The following is a 12,694-nucleotide window of genomic DNA, read 5'->3' on the forward strand; positions in this document are numbered from 1 at the left end:
TCCTGGGGTTTATTATGGATCCCCATTAGTTCTACCAAGGCAGCAGCTCCTCTTCCTGGGGTTTATTATGGATCCCCATTAGCTCCTGCCAAAGCAGCAGCTACTCTTCCTGGGGTTTATTATGGATCCCCATTAGTTCCTGCCAAGGCAGCAGCTACTCTTCCTGGGGTTTATTATGGATCCCCATTAGTTCCTGCCAAGGCAGCAGCTACTCTTCCTGGGGTTTATTTTGGATCCCCATTAGTTCCTGCCAAGGCAGCAGCTACTCTTCCTGGGGTTTATTATGGATCCCCATTAGTTCCTGTCAAGGCAGCAGCTACTGTTCCTGGGATCCATCAAAATTAACGCAGTTTTATAAAATGTTTAAAACATTACAATACATTCACAGATTTGACAACACATGCTTCATCAAGGCTCATATTAGTAGAGCATTATAACGTGGTTGTTGGTTCCAGTTCCAGCTGTCGTACTCCGATAAGGACCGTTATGAGAGGGAGGAGAGGCCTGATGCTCAGAAACAGATTCTGGTGGACATCGCTAAGAGTCTCCCCATCTTCACTAGAGCTACGTCTGGAGGTGACCCACTCATATCTAAAGCAGCAACCCAAATGGCTCCCTCTTCCCTTTGTAGTGCACTATACAGAGAACATGGTTCCATTTGGGACGCAGACAAGCCTGTTAGTAAACCTCCTATCAAACATTTACAACATGCAGCTGACTGTACCGATCAGTTAGTGTCTGGAGGATAAGGAAGGATCATATGACCTCTGTATCTCTCTCTGTCTATGTGTGTGTCTCTCTCTCTCTGTATCTCATTCTCTCTGTATCTCATTCTCTCTCTCTCTCTCTGTATCTCATTCTCTCTCTCTCAATTCAATTCAATTCAAGGGGCTTTATTGGCATGGGTAACATGTGTTAACATTGCCAAAGCAAGTAAGGTAGATAATAATAATCTCTCTCTCTGTATCTCATTCTCTCTCTCTCTCTGTATCTCATTCTCCCTCTCTCTCTCTCTCATTCTCTCTCTCTCTCTGTATCTCATTCTCTCTCTCTGTATCTCATTCTCTCTCTCTCTCTCTCTCTGTATTTCATTCTCTCTCTATCTCATTCTCTCTGTATCTCATTCTCTCTGTATTTCATTCTCTCTGTATCTCATTCTCTCCCTCTCTCTCTCTGTATTTCATTCTCTCTCTGTCTCTCTCTCTGTATTTCATTCTCTCTGTATCTCATTCTCTCTCTCTCTCTCTGTATCTCATTCTCTCTCTCTCTGTATCTCTGTATTTCATTCTCTCTGTATCTCATTCTCTCTCTCTCTCTCTCTCTGTATCTCATTCTCTCTGTATCTCATTCTCTCTGTATCTCATTCTCTCTCTCTCTCTCTGTATCTCATTCTCTCTGTATTTCATTCTCTCTGTATCTCATTCTCTCTCTCTCTCTCTGTATCTCATTCTCTCTCTCTCTCTCTCTCTCTGTATCTCATTCTCTCTGTATTTCATTCTCTCTGTATCTCATTCTCTCCCTCTCTCTCTCTGTATCTCATTCTCTCTCTCTCTCTGTATCTCATTCTCTCTCTCTCTCTCTGTATCTCATTCTCTCTCTCTGTATCTCATTCTCTCTCTCTCTCTCTCTCTCTCTCTCTCTCTGTATCTCATTCTCTCTCTCTCTCCCTCTCTCTCTGTCTCTCATTCTCTCTCTGTCTCTGACTCCCCTCAGCTATCAGGTTCTGTGACCGGTGCCAGGTGCTGAAGCCTGACCGTAGTCACCATTGCTCTGTATGTGAAACGTAAGTCTCCCTGCTGTCATTATACACACAGACCCATACCCGTCTCCCTGCTGTCATTATACACACAGACCCATACCCGTCTCCCTGCTGTCATTATACACACAGACCCATACCCGTCTCCCTGCTGTCATTATACACACAGACCCATACCCGTCTCCCTGCTGTCATTATACACACAGACCCATACCCGTCTCCCTGCTGTCATTATACACACAGACCCATACCCGTCTCCCTGCTGTCATTATACACACAGACCCATACCCGTCTCCCTGCTGTCATTATACACACAGACCCATACCCGTCTCCCTGCTGTCATTATACACACAGACCCATACCCGTCTCCCTGTCTGTGTACAGATAACAGTGATCTGATTGGACAGCATTAGTGTCTCTTGTACACCTGGAGAACAATACCTGTCCTGTTAATGATGATGACTAAACACTTTGTCCAGCTACTAGAATCCTCTTTCCCTTGGGGCCTGATTGATAAATGGGCTGTGTATACACTGAAATCTGACCTGTTAATGATGATGACTAAACACTTTGGCCAGCTACTAGAATCCTCTTTCCCTTGGGGCCTGATTGATAAATGGGCTGTGTATACACTGAAATCTGACCTGCTTACTGCTGTTGTCTATAGACAGACATGTGAACCCCCAAAATGAATCTCTTGACAGTTTTCTCAAAGTAAAGAAAAAAAGTTGCACACCTTTTTATGTTGCTTGAATGCTGAATTTTCTTACATTTTCTAATGGTAGTTGTTTACTTTAACCCTGTCCAGTAACATGTGTTGTCTGTTGCAGGTGTGTTCTGAAGATGGATCATCACTGTCCGTGGTGGGTGGTTTAATATGGTCTGTCCGTGGTGGGTGGTTTAATATGGTCTGTCCGTGGTGGGTGGTTTAATATGGTCTGTCCGTGGTGGGTGGTTTAATATGGTCTGTCCGTGGTGGGTGGTTTAATATGGTCTGTCCGTGGTGGGTGGTTTAATATGGTCTGTCCGTGGTGGGTGGTTTAATATGGTCTGTCCGTGGTGGGTGGTTTAATATGGTCTGTCCGTGGTGGGTGGTTTAATATGGTCTGTCCGTGGTGGGTGGTTTAATATGGTCTGTCCGTGGTGGGTGGTTTAATATGGTCTGTCCGTGGTGGGTGGTTTAATATGGTCTGTCCGTGGTGGGTGGTTTAATATGGTCTGTCCGTGGTGGGTGGTTTAATATGGTCTGTCCGTGGTGGGTGGTTTAATATGGTCTGTCCGTGGTGGGTGGTTTAATATGGTCTGTCCGTGGTGGGTGGTTTAATATGGTCTGTCCGTGGTGGGTGGTTTAATATGGTCTGTCCGTGGTGGGTGGTTTAATATGGTCTGTCCGTGGTGGGTGGTTTAATATGGTCTGTCCGTGGTGGGTGGTTTAATATGGTCTGTCCGTGGTGGGTGGTTTAATATGGTCTGTCCGTGGTGGGTGGTTTAATATGGTCTGTCCGTGGTGGGTGGTTTAATATGGTCTGTCCGTGGTGGGTGGTTTAATATGGTCTGTCCGTGGTGGGTGGTTTAATATGGTCTGTCCGTGGTGGGTGGTTTAATATGGTCTGTCCGTGGTGGGTGGTTTAATATGGTCTGTCCGTGGTGGGTGGTTTAATATGGTCTGTCCGTGGTGGGTGGTTTAATATGGTCTGTCCGTGGTGGGTGGTTTAATATGGTCTGTCCGTGGTGGGTGGTTTAATATGGTCTGTCCGTGGTGGGTGGTTTAATATGGTCTGTCCGTGGGTGGTTTAATATGGTCTGTCCGTTTGGTTTAATATGGTCTGTCCGTGGTGGGTGGTTTAATATGGTCTGTCCGTGGTGGGTGGTTTAATATGGTCTGTCCGTGGTGGGTGGTTTAATATGGTCTGTCCGTGGTGGGTGGTTTAATATGGTCTGTCCGTGGTGGGTGGTTTAATATGGTCTGTCCGTGGTGGGTGGTTTAATATGGTCTGTCCGTGGTGGGTGGTTTAATATGGTCTGTCCGTGGTGGGTGGTTTAATATGGTCTGTCCGTGGTGGGTGGTTTAATATGGTCTGTCCGTGGTGGGTGGTTTAATATGGTCTGTCCGTGGTGGGTGGTTTAATATGGTCTGTCCGTGGTGGGTGGTTTAATATGGTCTGTCCGTGGGTGGTTTAATATGGTCTGTCCGTGGTGGGTGGTTTAATATGGTCTGTCCGTGGTGGGTGGTTTAATATGGTCTGTCCGTGGTGGGTGGTTTAATATGGTCTGTCCGTGGTGGGTGGTTTAATATGGTCTGTCCGTGGTGGGTGGTTTAATATGGTCTGTCCGTGGTGGGTGGTTTAATATGGTCTGTCCGTGGTGGGTGGTTTAATATGGTCTGTCCGTGGTGGGTGGTTTAATATGGTCTGTCCGTGGTGGGTGGTTTAATATGGTCTGTCCGTGGTGGGTGGTTTAATATGGTCTGTCCGTGGTGGGTGGTTTAATATGGTCTGTCCGTGGTGGGTGGTTTAATATGGTCTGTCCGTGGTGGGTGGTTTAATATGGTCTGTCCGTGGTGGGTGGTTTAATATGGTCTGTCCGTGGTGGGTGGTTTAATATGGTCTGTCCGTGGTGGGTGGTTTAATATGGTCTGTCCGTGGTGGGTGGTTTAATATGGTCTGTTCGTGGTGGGTGGTTTAATATGGTCTGTTCGTGGTGGGTGGTTTAATATGGTCTGTCTGTTGTCTCTCTCTCTATGGTAAATAACTCTCTTTCTCTCTCTCTCTCCAGGGTGTATAACTGTCTCTCTCTCTCTCTCCAGGGTGTATAACTGTCTCTCTCTCTCTCTCCAGGGTGAATAACTGTCTCTCTCTCTCTCTCCAGGGTGAATAACTGTCTCTCTCTCTCCAGGGTGAATAGCTGTCTCTCTCTCTCTCCAGGGTGAATAGCTGTCTCTATTTCTCTCTCTCCAGGGTGAATAACTGTCTCTCTTTCTCTCTCTCCAGGGTGAATAACTGTCTCTCTCTCTCTCTCCAGGGTGTATAACTGTCTCTCTCTCTCTCTCCAGGGTGTATAACTGTCTCTCTCTCTCTCTCCAGGGTGAATAACTGTCTCTCTCTCTCTCTCCAGGGTGAATAACTGTCTCTCTCTCTCTCTCCAGGGTGAATAACTGTCTCTCTCTCTCTCTCCAGGGTGAATAACTGTCTCTCTCTCTCTCAGGGTGAATAGCTGTCTCTCTCTCTCTCCAGGGTGAATAGCTGTCTCTCTCTCTCTCCAGGGTGAATAGCTGTCTCTCTCTCTCTCCAGGGTGAATAGCTGTCTCTCTCTCTCTCTCTCTCAGGGTGAATAGCTGTCTCTCTCTCTCTCTCAGGGTGAATAACTGTCTCTCTCTCTCTCTCTCCAGGGTGAATAACTGTCTCTCTCTCTCTCTCTCTCCAGGGTGAATAACTGTCTCTCTCTCTCTCAGGGTGAATAACTGTCTCTCTCTCTCTCCAGGGTGAATAACTGTCTCTCTCTCTCTCCAGGGTGAATAACTGTCTCTCTCTCTCTCCAGGGTGAATAACTGTCTCTCTCTCTCTCTCCAGGGTGAATAACTGTCTCTCTCTCTCTCTCTCTCCAGGGTGAATAACTGTGTGGGGTTCTCCAACTACAAGTTCTTCCTCCTCTTCCTGTCCTACTCCATGGTCTACTGTGTGTTCATCTCTGCCTCAGTCTTCAGATTCTTCATCAACTTCTGGGTGGTGAGTGGTGATGGATGTTTTACATCCCAGCTTAGTCTGCATCTCAAATGCTCCCCTATTCCCTATAGAGTACCTGCCTCTGTCCAGGGCCCACAGTGAAGCACAGAGAACAGGGCGCCATTTCCCACCGCCTTAGTCATTTATCATACACTCCTGTCCACTGCATTCCGAGCTTGTCAGATCACATGACCTACTGCTGGTGTAACCATAGTAACATATTGACGTAAGCTGTGGCAACAGTCAGATCACATGACCTACTGCTGGTGTAACCATAGTAACATTGACGTAAGCTGTGGCAACAGTCAGATCACATGACCTACTGCTGGTGTAACCATGGTAACATATTGATGTAAGCTGTGGCAACAGTCAGATCACATGACCTACTGCTGGTGTAACCATGGTAACATATTGATGTAAGCTGTGGCAACAGTCAGATCACATGACCTACTGCTGGTGTAACCATGGTAACATATTGATGTAAGCTGTGTCAACAGTCAGATCACATGACCTACTGCTGGTGTAACCATGGTAACATATTGACGTAAGCTGTGTCAACAGTCAGATCACATGACCTACTGCTGGTGTAACCATGGTAACATATTCATGTAAGCTGACTCAGCACAAGGCACATTGTTTGTTGTGGAACGGCAGAGGTTCTCCTACACAGTTGTCGTTCTCCGTGTTGTGTGTGTTCTCCTACAGGGGACCTGCCAAATGGACCTGCTAAGTTCCACGTTCTCTTCCTGATGTTTGTGGCTTTGATGTTCTTGGTCAGTCTCATGTTCCTGTTGGGTTACCACTGCTGGCTGGTCGTCCAGAACCGGTCCACACTAGGTAATACACACAGCTGCCATTTTGAGGCAATAAGAGCTGCTCCGCTGCATTAGCAATGTAGGTCTTCAATTTCATGGAGAAACACAGCCACTAAAATCTATTCCTCTTTCCTTCTCTGACTCCCCCCCCTCCTCCGACTCCCTCTCCTCCCCCTCCCTCTCCTCCCCCTCCCTCTACTCCCTCCCTCCCCTCCCCCTCCTCCCCTCCCTCTCCCCTCCCCCCTCCCTCTCCTCCCCCCCCTCCCTCCCCCTCCTCCCTCTCCCTCCCCCCCTCCCTCCCCTCCCCCTCTCTCCCCTCCCCCCCTCCCTCCCCCTCCCCTCCCTCTCCCTCCCCCTCCCTCTCCTCCCCCTCCTCCCCCTCTCTCCTCTCCTCCCCCCTCCTCCCCTCCCCCCCTCCCCTTCTCCCCTCCCTCTCCTCCCCTCCCCCTCCCTCTCCCTCCTCCCCCTCCTCCCCCTCTCCTCCCCCCCTCCCTCCCCTCCCCCCCTCCCCTCCCCCTCTCTCCTCCCCCCCCTCCTCCCCTCCCTCTCCCTCCCCTCCCCTCCCTCTCCTCCCCCTCTCCCTCCCTCCCCTCCCCCCCCTCCCCTCCCCCCTCCCCTCCCCCTCCTCCCCCCTCCCTCCCCTCCCTCTCCTCCCTCCCCTCCCTCTCCCTCCCCCTCCCCCTCCTCCCCTCCCTCTCCTCCCTCTCCTCCCCTCTCCCTCCTCCCCTCTCCCTCCCCTCTCCCCTCCTCCCCTCCCCCTCCTCCCCTCCCTGTCCTCTCCTCCCCTCCTCCCTCTCCCCTCCCCTCTCTCTCCTCCCCCCCTCCTCCCCCTCCCTCTCCTCCCTCTCCCTCCTCCCCCCCCCTCCTCCCCACCTCTCTCCTCTCCTCCAGAGGCGTTCTCTGCTCCAGTCTTCACCACAGGACCAGACCGTAACGGTTTCAATGTGGGGGTCAGGAGGAACCTGCAGCAGGTGTTTGGAGACAATAAGAGACTCTGGTTCCTGCCTCTCTGCACCAGGTGAGACCCTAACCTCTACCTCATCTAACCTGACCTTTAACCCCTAGGCCTTAACCCCTAGACCCTCAACCCTTACATCCTATCCTCTAGACAAGGGTAATTCAACACTGACCCTACGAGGTCCAGAGTACTGCTTGTTTTCTGTTCTACCTGATCATTAATGTCCCAGGTCTAAATCAGTCCCTGATTAGAGGGGAGTCGCCCACCTGGTGTCCCAGGTCTAAATCAGTCCCTGATTAGAGGGGAGTCGCCCACCTGGTGTCCCAGGTCTAAATCAGTCCCTGATTAGAGGGGAGTCGCCCACCTGGTGTCCCAGGTCTAAATCAGTCCCTGATTAGAGGGGAGTCACCCACCTGGTGTCCCAGGTCTAAATCAGTCCCTGATTAGAGGGGAGTCACCCACCTGGTGTCCCAGGTCTAAATCAGTCCCTGATTAGAGGGGAGTCACCCACCTGGTGTCCCAGGTCTAATTCAGTCCCTGATTAGAGGGGAACAATTAAAACACGCTGTGGAACTGGTTTCAAAGTCCAGAGATGAGTTTGAGGGCTCCTACCCCAGGGCTCTCCAACCCTGTTCCTGGAGAGATACCATCCTTTAGGTTTACACTCCAACCCTGTTCCTGGAGAGATACCCTCCTGTAGGTTTTATACTCCAACCCTGTTCCTGGAGAGAGAGACCCTCCTTTAGGTTTACACTCCAACCCTGTTCCTGGAGAGATACCCTCCTGTAGGTTTTATACTCCAACCCTGTTCCTGGAGAGAGAGACCCTCCTTTAGGTTTATACTCCAACCCTGTTCCTGGAGAGAGAGACCCTCCTTTAGGTTTATACTCCAACCCTGTTCCTGGAGAGAGAGACCCTCCTTTAGGTTTATACTCCAACCCTGTTCCTGGAGAGAGAGACCCTCCTTTAGGTTTATACTCCAACCCTGTTCCTGGAGAGAGAGACCCTCCTTTAGGTTTATACTCCAACCCTGTTCCTGGAGAGAGAGACCCTCCTTTAGGTTTTATACTCCAACCCTGTTCCTGGAGAGAGAGACCCTCCTTTAGGTTTTATACTCCAACCCTGTTCCTGGAGAGATACCCTCCTGTAGGTTTTATACTCCAACCCTGTTCCTGGAGAGAGAGACCCTCCTTTAGGTTTATACTCCAACCCTGTTCCTGGAGAGAGAGACCCTCCTTTAGGTTTATACTCCAACCCTGTTCCTGGAGAGAGAGACCCTCCTTTAGGTTTATACTCCAACCCTGTTCCTGGAGAGAGAGACCCTCCTTTAGGTTTATACTCCAACCCTGTTCCTGGAGAGAGACCCTCCTTTAGGTTTATACTCCAACCCTGTTCCTAGAGAGAGAGACCTCCTTTAGGTTTATACTCCAACCCTGTTCCTAGAGAGAGAGACCCTCCTTTAGGTTTATACTCCAACCCTGTTCCTGGAGAGAGAGACCCTCCTTTAGGTTTATACTCCAACCCTGTTCCTGGAGAGAGAGACCCTCCTTTAGGTTTATACTCCAACCCTGTTCCTAGAGAGAGAGACCCTCCTTTAGGTTTATACTCCAACCCTGTTCCTAGAGAGAGACCCTTGTGGAGAGTATGTGCTCTGCCCCCTCCTGTACTCCCTGTTCACCCATGACTGCGTGGCCACGCACACCTCCAACTCAATCATCAAGTTTGTAGATGACACAACAGTAGTAGACTTGATTAGCAACAACGACGAAACGGCCTCCAGGGAGGAGGTGAGGGCCCTCGGAGTGTCCCAGGTCTAAATCAGGAGGAGGTGAGGGCCCTCGGAGTGTCCCAGGTCTAAATCAGGAGGAGGTGAGGGCCCTCGGAGTGTCCCAGGTCTAAATCAGGAGGAGGTGAGGGCCCTCGGAGTGTCCCAGGTCTAAATCAGGAGGAGGTGAGGGCCCTCGGAGTGTCCCAGGTCTAAATCAGGAGGAGGTGAGGGCCCTCGGAGTGTCCCAGGTCTAAATCAGGAGGGAGGTGAGGGCCCTCGGAGTGTCCCAGGTCTAAATCAGGAGGAGGTGAGGGCCCTCGGGGTGTCCCAGGTCTAAATCAGGAGGAGGTGAGGGGGCCCTCGGAGTGTCCCAGGTCTAAATCAGGAGGAGGTGAGGGCCCTCGGAGTGTCCCAGGTCTAAATCAGGAGGAGGTGAGGGCCCTCGGAGTGTCCCAGGTCTAAATCAGGAGGAGGTGAGGGCCCTCGGAGTGTCCCAGGTCTAAATCAGGAGGAGGTGAGGGCCCTCGGAGTGTCCCAGGTCTAAATCAGGAGGAGGTGAGGGCCCTCGGAGTGTCCCAGGTCTAAATCAGGAGGAGGTGAGGGCCCTCGGGGTGTCCCAGGTCTAAATCAGGAGGAGGTGAGGGCCCTCGGGGTGTCCCAGGTCTAAATCAGGAGGAGGTGAGGGCCCTCGGAGTGTCCCAGGTCTAAATCAGGAGGAGGTGAGGGCCCTCGGAGTGTCCCAGGTCTAAATCAGGAGGAGGTGAGGGCCCTCGGAGTGTCCCAGGTCTGAATCAGGAGGAGGTGAGGGCCCTCGGAGTGTCCCAGGTCTGAATCAGGAGGAGGTGAGGGCCCTCGGAGTGTCCCAGGTCTGAATCAGGAGGAGGTGAGGGCCCTCGGAGTGTCCCAGGTCTAAATCAGGAGGAGGTGAGGGCCCTCGGAGTGTCCCAGGTCTAAATCAGGAGGAGGTGAGGGCCCTCGGGTGTCCCAGGTCTAAATCAGGAGGTGAGGGCCCTCGGGTGTCCCAGGTCTAAATCAGGAGGTGAGGGCCCTCGGAGTGTCCCAGGTCTAAATCAGGAGGAGGTGAGGGCCCTCGGAGTGTCCCAGGTCTAAATCAGGAGGAGGTGAGGGCCCTCGGAGTGTCCCAGGTCTAAATCAGGAGGTGAGGGCCCTCGGAGTGTCCCAGGTCTAAATCAGGAGGAGGTGAGGGCCCTCGGAGTGTCCCAGGTCTGAATCAGGAGGAGGTGAGGGCCCTCGGAGTGTCCCAGGTCTAAATCAGGAGGAGGTGAGGGCCCTTGGAGTGTCCCAGGTCTAAATCAGGAGGAGGTGAGGGCCCTCGGAGTGTCCCAGGTCTAAATCAGGAGGTGAGGGCCCTCGGAGTGTCCCAGGTCTAAATCAGGAGGAGGTGAGGGCCCTCGGAGTGTCCCAGGTCTAAATCAGGAGGAGGTGAGGGCCCTCGGAGTGTCCCAGGTCTAAATCAGGAGGTGAGGGCCCTCGGAGTGTCCCAGGTCTAAATCAGGAGGTGAGGGCCCTCGGAGTGTCCCAGGTCTAAATCAGGAGGAGGTGAGGGCCCTCGGAGTGTCCCAGGTCTAAATCAGGAGGTGAGGGCCCTCGGAGTGTCCCAGGTCTAAATCAGGGAGGTGAGGGCCCTCGGAGTGTCCCAGGTCTAAATCAGGAGGAGGTGAGGGCCCTCGGAGTGTCCCAGGTCTAAATCAGGAGGTGAGGGCCCTCGGAGTGTCCCAGGTCTAAATCAGGAGGTGAGGGCCCTCGGAGTGTCCCAGGTCTAAATCAGGAGGAGGTGAGGGCCCTCGGAGTGTCCCAGGTCTAAATCAGGAGGAGGTGAGGGCCCTCGGAGTGTCCCAGGTCTAAATCAGGAGGAGGTGAGGGCCCTCGGAGTGTCCCAGGTCTAAATCAGGAGGTGAGGGCCTCGGAGTGTCCCAGGTCTAAATCAGGAGGTGAGGGCCCTGGTGGAGTGTCCCAGGTCTAAATCAGGAGGTGAGGGCCCTCGGAGTGTCCCAGGTCTAAATCAGGAGGAGGTGAGGGCCCTCGGGTGTCCCAGGTCTAAATCAGGAGGAGGTGAGGGCCCTCGGAGTGTCCCAGGTCTAAATCAGGAGGAGGTGAGGGCCCTCGGAGTGTCCCCAGGTCTAAATCAGGAGGAGGTGAGGGCCCTCGGAGTGTCCCAGGTCTAAATCAGGAGGAGGTGAGGGCCCTCGAGGTGTCCCAGGTCTAAATCAGGAGGAGGTGAGGGCCCTCGGAGTGTCCCAGGTCTGAATCAGGAGGGAGGTGAGGGCCCTCGGAGTGTCCCAGGTCTAAATCAGGAGGAGGTGAGGGCCCTCGGGTGTCCCAGGTCTAAATCAGGAGGAGGTGAGGGCCCTCGGAGTGTCCCAGGTCTAAATCAGGAGGAGGTGAGGGCCCTCGGAGTGTCCCAGGTCTAAATCAGGAGGAGGTGAGGGCCCTCGGAGTGGCCCAGGTCTAAATCAGGAGGAGGTGAGGGCCTCGGAGTGTCCCAGGTCTAAATCAGGAGGAGGTGAGGGCCCTCGGGGTGTCCCAGGTCTAAATCAGGAGGTGAGGGCCCTCGGAGTGTCCCAGGTCTAAATCAGGAGGTGAGGGCCCTCGGAGTGTCCCAGGTCTAAATCAGGAGGAGGTGAGGGCCCTCGGAGTGTCCCAGGTCTAAATCAGGAGGAGGTGAGGGCCCTCGGGTGTCCCAGGTCTAAATCAGGAGGAGGTGAGGGCCCTCGGACTGTCCCAGGTCTAAATCAGGAGGTGAGGGCCCTCGGAGTGTCCCAGGTCTAAATCAGGAGGAGGTGAGGGCCCTCGGGTGTCCCAGGTCTAAATCAGGAGGTGAGGGCCCTCGGAGTGTCCCAGGTCTAAATCAGGAGGAGGTGAGGGCCCTCTGAGTGTCCCAGGTCCTAAATCAGTAGGAGGTGAGGGCCCTCGGAGTGTCCCAGGTCTAAATCAGGAGGAGGTGAGGGCCCTCGGAGTGTCCCAGGTCTAAATCAGGAGGAGGTGAGGGCCCTCGGGTGTCCCAGGTCTAAATCAGGAGGAGGTGAGGGCCCTCGGAGTGTCCCAGGTCTAAATCAGGAGGAGGTGAGGGCCCTCGGGGTGTCCCAGGTCTAAATCAGGAGGAGGTGAGGGCCCTCGGGGTGTCCCAGGTCTAAATCAGGAGGTGAGGGCCCTCGGGTGTCCCAGGTCTAAATCAGGAGGAGGTGAGGGGCCCTCGGAGTGTCCCAGGTCTAAATCAGGAGGAGGTGAGGGCCCTCGGAGTGTCCCAGGTCTAAATCAGGAGGAGGTGAGGGCCCTCGGAGTGTCCCAGGTCTAAATCAGGAGGAGGTGAGGGCCCTCGGAGTGTCCCAGGTCTAAATCAGGAGGAGGTGAGGGCCCTTGGAGTGTCCCAGGTCTAAATCAGGAGGAGGTGAGGGCCCTGGTGGAGTGTCCCAGGTCTGAATCAGGAGGAGGTGAGGGCCCTCGGAGTGTCCCAGGTCTAAATCAGGAGGAGGTGAGGGCCCTCGGAGTGTCCCAGGTCTAAATCAGGAGGAGGTGAGGGCCCAGGTGGAGTGTCCCAGGTCTGAATCAGGAGGAGGTGAGGGCCCTGGTGGAGTGTCCCAGGTCTGAATCAGGAGGAGGTGAGGGCCCTGGTGGGTGTCCCAGGTCTAAATCAGGAGGAGGTGAGGGCCCTGG

At 53.1% G+C, this 12,694-nt stretch overlaps 1 protein-coding gene across 1 annotated transcript; it reads left to right on the forward strand.

The window, feature by feature from the left end:
• Window positions 1–455: 455 nt before the first annotated feature.
• Window positions 456–7,345, forward strand: LOC135537292 (palmitoyltransferase ZDHHC15B-like; the record flags this gene model as incomplete). The annotated part of the gene is made up of 6 exons (XM_064963484.1): window positions 456–576; window positions 1,714–1,783; window positions 2,587–2,619; window positions 5,361–5,481; window positions 6,183–6,315; window positions 7,185–7,345. Coding segments are annotated over 6 exons (609 nt in total), but the record flags the coding sequence as incomplete, so codon positions are not given.
• Between the last annotated feature and the right edge of the window lie 5,349 nt (window positions 7,346–12,694).

This window comes from Oncorhynchus masou, unplaced genomic scaffold, assembly GCF_036934945.1.
Source record: "Oncorhynchus masou masou isolate Uvic2021 unplaced genomic scaffold, UVic_Omas_1.1 unplaced_scaffold_7447, whole genome shotgun sequence".
NCBI classification, from domain to species: Eukaryota; Metazoa; Chordata; class Actinopteri; order Salmoniformes; family Salmonidae; genus Oncorhynchus; species Oncorhynchus masou.